Source organism: Humulus lupulus, chromosome 5 (genome assembly GCF_963169125.1).
Source record: "Humulus lupulus chromosome 5, drHumLupu1.1, whole genome shotgun sequence".
NCBI classification, from domain to species: Eukaryota; Viridiplantae; Streptophyta; class Magnoliopsida; order Rosales; family Cannabaceae; genus Humulus; species Humulus lupulus.
Window position 1 is genome coordinate 15,792,123 of NC_084797.1, and position 8,526 is coordinate 15,800,648.

At 38.2% G+C, this 8,526-nt stretch overlaps 1 protein-coding gene across 1 annotated transcript; it reads left to right on the forward strand.

Annotated features, from left to right (window-relative positions):
• The first annotated feature begins 1,310 nt into the window (after nucleotides 1-1,310).
• LOC133778879 (uncharacterized) lies at nucleotides 1,311-2,597 on the forward strand. The gene has a single exon (XM_062218897.1). It carries the CDS (start codon nucleotides 1,311-1,313, stop codon nucleotides 2,595-2,597), a length of 1,287 nt encoding a protein of 428 aa, XP_062074881.1.
• Nucleotides 2,598-8,526: the final 5,929 nt, after the last annotated feature.

The window sequence follows — 8,526 nt, forward strand, 5'->3', positions numbered from 1 at the left end:
AAGGCTAAGTTTCCTCTAAAGTATGAACGTCTCCCCAATATTTGTTTTTGTTGTGGTATTATCGGACACCCTTCGCGGGAATGTGCTTCGTTGCCGGCTTCGGTTCTGCGTGGCCATAAGCGGAAGTACGGTGATTTTATTCGTGCGAATCCAGTCCAGCGACTGCATGCTTCATCTAAGAGGTCTCGTTTGGATGCTGGGAAGTTACCTCGTGCGGTTGGAAAGGAGAAAGGCGGCCCGTCTGGTTTGATAAAAGGTTCTGTGAATCGGAGGGCGGCGAGCGGTGGTGTGGCTTCGATCAGGCCTGAAGTCAAGTCAAGCCCGACTTGGAAAGTTGCTGGTGTGAATCGGGGTGCCGGCCTTTCTCTTCCTTCTCCGTCTTCTGGGACCGAGGGTGCTCAAAAGAGAAACAATTTGGCTGTGGTCAATGACATTCCTAATTTGGTGGCTAATATTGATTCTCAAATAAATGAGAAGTTGCATATTTCTTGTGATGGGAAAAATGACAACTCCCCATTTATTACTGAAAAAGTTTCCCTTTCTAATTTGAGTCAACCCTTGACTTTAGGTATTAATTTACCTATCCTTGGGGAGTTAAGCACACCCTGTGCATCAAAAAAGATTGGGGAAGTTTCTATGTCCATTTCGGGTAACAATAGTGCTAAAAATGGCATTTTTGGGAATGCTTGGTCTGGTGATATTGGGCCAGATTCTGTTGGGCCAACTCTTCAATCTAAGAATACAGAGGCTTCTGCTCACGTGCCTCTTTTTACTAGCCACGTGAAGGTGCATGGGACTGATATTGCTTCTCCTCCAGCCATGCATGCTTCGTCGTTGCAAGCTTTGCCATCTTCTTCTCTCGACAAAGGCTTCAAGGCCAAGTGTGGCCTGCGGCCTCCGGTGCTGGGTGTCAAACGCCGCCTTCTGCCAAAATCTAAGGACCATGGGGTTGATCCTAAAGGGAAACAAAGGACTAAGGGGAAGGCAAAGGAGTGTAGAGACTCAAGTCACGCATCGAAGGGGAAGGGACAAAAAAACATTATGGGCGTTGTCGGGTTTGCTCCGTCTAGTTCTTCTTTCAAAATGGCAAAACGGAGGGCTCGTGGTGGTGTTGGGCTTGTGCGGGTTGCTGTTGACTTGGGTCCGGTTCCTCTGGCTGAAGTGACGGAGGGTGTTCATGGTGTTGGTTCGGAGGTTGTTGAGCCGAAAACTTGCGTTGGTTCTCTTGGGTCACCCGTCAAGATGAACAATGATGGCGGGGTGACTTCTCTTGACTTGGCGGTGCCTATGAAGCAGGGCCGCCTCTCATTATGAATGTGTTGGCGTGGAACGTCCAAGGCGTGGGCAATGATAGGACGTTCCGAGAACTCCACGCCAATGTTCGGGAAGTCAATCCGAACATTTTATTTCTTTCTGAGACACTTGGCACTATTGCTCAAATGGAGATTTTACGAGTTCGTTTGGGTTTCGCTGGTAAACTAGTAGTTGAAAAAGTTGGGAGAAGTGGTGGACTTTGTCTCTTTTTGTTGGAGGATATTGATGTTACTCTTCTTTCTTTTTCAAGAGGACACATTGATGTCTTAGTTTCTATTTCAGGGGTCACTCCTTGGAGGTTTACTGGGATTTATGGGCAGCCTGATGCCTCTTTGCGACATGATTTTTGGACTTTATTGCGTCGCATTGCTTACAATAATTCTTATCCTTGGGTTTGTGGTGGTGACTGGAATGAGATTTTGGTTCAAAATGATAAGGATGGGGGTCCCCCTCGGCCTCAATTCTTGATGAATAATTTTAGGACAGCTTTGGATGATTGTTTTTTGAGTGATATGGGGTTTGAGGGCCCTAAATACACTTGGGTTAATAAACATCGAGATTCTTCTTTTGTCCAAGAAAGTTTGGATCGTTTTGTTTGCAACTCGGCTTGGATGAACTATTTCCCAGATTCGCATATTTCTCATCTTACTTTTCGGGGTTTCGACCATAGGCCTATTGCTTTGGCCACAAATCGTCGTTTAGCGGATAGTAAGCTACTCTTTCGTTCTAGATTTCATTATGAAAATGCTTGGGCTTCTGAGTCTGAGTGCGAAAACATCATTACTTCTGAATGGAAAGCTACGAGTGCGGATCCCCTGTTGAAAGTGGTTGAAAGTGTGGGCGCTGTAGGGAAAAAGTTACAAAAGTGGAATAAAGAAGTACATCAGCGCCATAAAAAAGCCATTGGTCAAAAGTTGAAGCATATGGCGATTCTTGACGCTAACCTTGACCGTGTTTCTTGTGCGGAATTTCGGAAACTTGAAAAAGAACTGGATGTTCTTCATGAAAAGGAAGAAAAGTACTGGGCATCTCGTGCTAAGGTGAGCTGGCTGAAGCTTGGCGATAAAAACACTTCCTATTTTCATAAATGTGCCTCGGGTAGGAAGAAGAAAAATGGGATTGCTTCGATCCTCAATAAAGATGCTGTTCTTGTTTCCTCTCCGGATGATTTGGGGGCAGTGTTTGTGGAGTATTTTTCTGATCTTTTTATTTCTACCAAGCCTTCTCGCGAGGCTCTTACTCGGGTCTTGATGCGGTTCCACTTAAGATTTCGGCTACTTTGAATAGTCAGCTCACCCGTCCTTTTGTTGGGGAAGATGTGAGGAAAGCCCTCTTCCAAATGAACCCTTCTAAAAGCCCAGGTAGTGATGGTATGACAGATTGCTTTTATCAGAAGAACTGGGAAACTGTTGGCCCGGATGTGATTGCGGCTGCTCTCTCCTTTTTGAATGGTAATTCTACTCTGAAAGGTATTAACAAGACTCTCATTTGTCTTATTCCCAAGGTTGACTCTCCTAGTAAGCCTGCTGATTTTCGTCCTATTAGCCTTTGCAATGTCATTTATAAGATCATCAATAAAACAATGACTAATAGGATGCGTGAGGTTTTGTCTAGTGTGATTTCGGAAGAACAAAGTGCTTTTCTCTCTGGTCGTCTGATTACTGATAATGCTCTTATTGGATTTGAGTGCATCAATGCATTGAAAAAAAAGAGAAAAGTTGGTGCTCCTAGGTATTGTGCCATTAAGTTGGATATGTCCAAAGCATATGATCGAGTGGAGTGGTCCTTCCTTGGAAAGATTATGGAGAAATTGGGGTTTCATGTTGATTGGATCAGGAAGGGTCTTGATTGTATCTCTTCGGTGGAGTACTCTGTTCTTGTGAACGGTGGTGTGTTTGGTTCTTTTCGGCCTAAGAGGGGTCTCAGACAAGGTGACCCAATGTCTCCGTACCTTTTTCTATTGTGTGCAGAAGGCTTGACTGCTTTGGTTAAACAAGATTGTGTTAATAACTTACTCCACGGTTTTCCTTGTGGTATCTCGGGGCTGAAGATATCTCACTTGCTGTTTGCGGACGATTCTCTTTTCTTTCTGCAAGCGTCAGTTTTGGAGTGTGAGAGATTCAAGTTGCTTTTGTCTTGGTATGGTTCGGCTTCTGGACAAAGGGTCAATTTTGAAAAATCGGCTGTTTGTTTTAGTCCGAACATTGAAACCATTGACAAGAATAATATGATAGCGGCGCTGGGGGTAGTAGGTGTGGATTGTCATGAAAAATATCTGGGTCTTCCTTGCTTCGCTGGTCATACCAAATCAGGGATGTTTAATTCTGTGTGTGATCGTATTTGGAAAAAACTTAATGGTTGGAAGGCAAAATCTTTCTCTATGGCGGGTCGTGAGGTTCTCATTAAAGCTGTTATTCAGTCTATTCCTACTTATACGATGTCGCTTTTCAAACTTCCTATGTCTTTCATGAATAGCATCCATGGTATGTGTGCCAGATTTTGGTGGGGTGGTGATGACACCAAACAAAAGATGCACTGGTGTACTTGGGAGCGATTTTGCTAGCATAAAGAAGATGGTGGTATGGGCTTTCGGGATCTACACCTTTTTAACCAAGCTATACTAGCTAAACAAGTGTGGCGGCTCTATGATGACCCGAGTTCCCTAGCAGCTAAGGTTCTGAAAGGCTTGTATCACAGAAAAAAGCCCTTTGGTTCGATGGTTAAATCTAAGAATGGTTCTTTTGTCTGGAAAAACATTTTATGGGGAAAGGAGTTGTTTGATGCTGGATCTATTTGGAGAGTTGGAAACGGTAAGGATATCAGAGTGTATGAAGATGGGTGGGTTCCAATGCCGTCACACTTCTTGGTTCTGTCTCCTAACCTTTTAGGTGAAGGAAGTACGGTTTCTCAACTCAGATCTGACTCGGGGGATTGGGATTTGGAGCTCATTCGTGGTCTTTTTACCCCTGATGAGGCTGCGACAATCCTTTCTATTCCTTGGCCATCTTCTCCGACTCAGGATAGACTAATCTGGGGTTATGAAACTTTTGGTCTTTATTCTGTCAAAAGTGGTTACTGGCTTGCTATTCGCAACCTGGGCGCAGGTCGTGCATCTTCCTCAGTCGGGTTTTCGGGGTGGTGGAAAAAAATTTGGTCTCTCAATCTTCCTCCGAAGGTTAAGATGTTCGCTTGGCAGATCTCTTCTAATTGGATTCCTACCAAATGCAACCTCACCAGGCACGGTTTATTGATAGACGAGGTTTGTCCTATTTGTGATTCTCAGTTAGAAACTACCCATCATGCCTTATGGGGTTGCTCTTCCCTTGCTGTCTGTCGTAATCTTAGTGATATCTCTTTGAGAGATCCTTTTGCTGTTTGTCACGATTTCTATGATTTTATTCATCAGTTTCTGGACCCCTTGCCAATTGCTTCCTTAGAGCTAATTTTGGTAATTATGTGGAGAATTTGGTTTAGGAGAAACAAAAAGGTGCATTATGATAAAATGATTGACTCAGACATTGTTGTTTCTTGGGGTCGTGACTTCCTTGCCAACTATCAGAGAGTAGATAAGCCTCTTGATAATTCTCTCACGTTGGGGAACTCGTCATCCACGCTCATGGGCTCTTCTAGGTTGGCATGGGTGCCGCCCACTAGGGGTTTGTTAAGATCAATGTCGATGCTGCTCTTGATGCCCCTAATGGAAGATGTGGGTTGGGTATGGTGGCTCGTGACTCCACCGGTGATGTAATAGTTTCTGCTGTTTGGCACATTATAGGTACTTTCACTCCTGAAATAGCGGAAGCTCTAGCTTTAAAATATGCTGCCAACCAATGCTGCTTATTGGGTTTCCAAAATGTGTGGTTTGAATCTGATTATTGAATGTGGTTTTGAAGTTTAATAACCAGGTTCCTTTGGCTTCTTCTCTGGGGTTAGTCTTAGCAGATTTTAGACTCAGTTTTTCAGTTTTTCACACTGCTAGTCTTTCTTTCTGTGCTAGATCCTTTAACACTGTTGCCCATTCCTTAGCTAAATATGCCTTGTCGGAAGTTATTAGTAAGGTTTGGTGGCCTGGTTACCCTTCTTGTATCCATGATCTCATTTTATATGAGAAGAATTAATTCAATCAGTCTCCCCCTCACCTTCTCTTCAAGCCCTTTGCTTGGCTGGTGAGTCTTGGGGGTTTTTTCTCAAAAAAAATAAATATTAAATGAATTATTAACTATTTTTGTTTTAATTTGCATCTTTTGCATTAGAGCACAATTACAAATATTGGGCCAAATATGACAATAACTCATTTTTTTGGCTAAATTTGGCACAAAATTTACATCTTGCATTGGAGATAGTCTAATATAATTACCTTTATTATATAATGGTTTTTTTATTATTTGACTTAAATGGTATAATAAAAAAAGATATTTAACTTAAGTACACATATTATAACAAGAATTTTTTTAAAGTTATATATTAAGATTTATTGAATTATCCTCAAATATATGTTTACTTCTAGATTAAAAAAAAAGACAAAAATATTAAAAATAATGTTTTTATATTTATGTTATGCTTAAAAAAAGCACATAAAAATTTTAAACAAAAATCTAGTAAAGTGGATTTAATTTTTAAGTGATTTATAAAGTCCTGAGTATATATTATAATTAGTACATATTAAAAATGGTTAATAATCTTATAAATACAGATTTATATTATTTAATAAGAATTAGATTATATAATCTTTAAAAAGCTACACAAAATAATTAAGATAATAGAAAAAAGAAATATAATTTATCTAAAAACAAATGTAGAAGAAATATATATATTTTAGGTAACATTTATGTTAAAGTTTAAAATTGTAAAGAAATGGTTTGGCATTTGAGAGTAGTTTTAAAGAATGATTTAAAAAAATTCTTCTATTATAAGAATTGTTACCTCTAATTAACTCTTTACTCACCATATTACTTTGAATAAAAATCATATGTCTAAAATAATGATTTAAATAACTATATATAAAAATGTAGTACAATAAATTACATTTATTTTAGGACATAATAGTTAATGGTTTAAAATATGTTAACAAAAATAATATGGAAAATATTAATTAAAATAATTGAGGTGAATGAACTCTTATGCCATGCTCTTAAATAAGTACTACTATTATAGCTCTCCATAAAAATTGGTTAATTTATTAGCAATACAATATTAATTTGCTTGACATATACTCGATGAAGAGTCTTCCTTAAAACATTTTTAGTAGATTGTCAAATTATATTTTAGTATTTTTATAAATAAATACGTACTTTTTCAATAGTATGCTAAAAGCTATGCCAAATTTAGTATATCTTATGGTGATCTTTTAGAGTTAAACTTGATTACGGAATGAGTTGGCAGAGAGAACTTAAATTAAACTAAAATTAGAACGTTGTTTTGTAATGTCTTGAGGTGATAGACATAGAGGTTAGTATTCTTTTCTATTCTGACTTCCACATTAATGCATTCATAAGCTTGGACTACTATAAGAGGTAGAGAATGTCAAGTTTCTTTGGAAATCTTGACTCAAATCAGAGGAAGCACTTCTAGGTTTTACTCCATATACTCTATTTTATGTCTGATGGGCCATGCATATCTATGGAGGGATTTCAATAAGATCACCTATAATAAGAAGAAGATTTGAAGACTAGATAGATATGAAGTAAAAATTGAGGTTACATGTAGAGCAAGCATGGATTCAGGAAGAGTGCCATCTGATTGTGGGCAAGTGATGGAAAGTTAAGACAAACCAAAGTCATTTTAGTAATATAAAGGCTAGAATCAAGAAGTGTTGGAACAAGGAAAACAGACGTGATTTAAAAGAAAGAATGGGGGGTTTGAAGAACATTAATTTTTTTGTAGCTTTCTCAATTACAAAAAAGGGAGGATTGTGTTATCCTACAAAAACATGAGAAGTGTTTGAACTGTTTACTTGATAAGGAGAAGAAATATTAGAGAGACAGGAGTTGAGCCATTTGGTTGGCTAGTGGATACAATAATGCCTAATTCTTTCACCAAAAATCCTTGGCTAGATAGGAGAAAAGTGGAATAAAAGGCATATTTGATGATAATCTCCAATGAGGCTAGAAAGGTGGGGGTTTAAATTGTTTGCAAATATTTTAAGGCTTTGTTCAAGTTCAAACAAAATTATATTGTCGTGAAAGGGTTTAAAAGTTGCATTCCAACTAAAATTGTTGATGAAAAGAATAACAAACTTCTTGAGGATTTCATGGAGGGTGAGATTGAAAGTATTATATTTTAGAAAAGCCTTACTAAGGCCCTTGGCTTTGATGGGCAACCTGACTTGTTTTTTCAATATTATTGGCAAAACATAGGCCATTAGTGACAAATGCCTACTTAGGTGCCTTAAATAATGATGCTAATAATTTATAGGAGATAATTTACAACTCTTGAAGAAAATCGGGAGGAATATCTTGTGTGATTTGTGAATTGATTCTTGAAAATTATGATTGAGATTGTCAATTAAAATAGTTGTCCTTAATGTGAAAATCTTTATTAGTGTGAATATATTATTCTTACCATTTTATATCACAAAATAGACTTTATTGGTAGAATAATCTATTTGACTTATTCTGATTGAGTGTTTTCAGGGATTGAGTATTTCAGGATAAGCATGATTCGAAAATGAACATGGTCAAGAGAATGACCAAATTTGTTTCGTCTAGTCAAGACTGATGATCACGCTGACTCAATAGTTTCCTATTCTGTAGGAACAAAATCAGCCTCGCTGGCAGATTTTTATAAGTAAAGAAATTTGCAAATATTCTTGTGTTAATTGCATGATTTCAGAAGAGCTGGCCCTTGGATGTTTTTCTCAGCTATAAATACATTGCCAAGGCCTTTCAAAAAATCACCTCTTCCATTTTTTATTTTGAAAACACTTGTTGTTATTTTTTAGGAGTGTTTCTTTGTAAATATTAAGTTGCTCACCTTAATCTTTGTTGTGTGCCGAGTGCACTTGTCTATGTATGTATCTTTTTCTTTGTGTAACAAGTGGTATCTCTTGTGAATGTGTTCCTAAGGATCTTCAGGAGAAGATTTCATCAAGACTCACTTCGGGAGGAAGAGAGCACATGCTATTCTTTGAAAAAATTCAAGAGAATCAGCGTTTTATCAAAATCAAATTCGTAAATAAGAGTACAACAAGATTGCGGCAATAATTTAAAATGG

Bases quoted from the DNA above. Each gene is read 5' to 3' on its own strand.
- LOC133778879 (XM_062218897.1), top strand. From the start codon at position 1,311: ATGAATGTGTTGGCGTGGAACGTCCAAGGCGTGGGCAATGATAGGACG.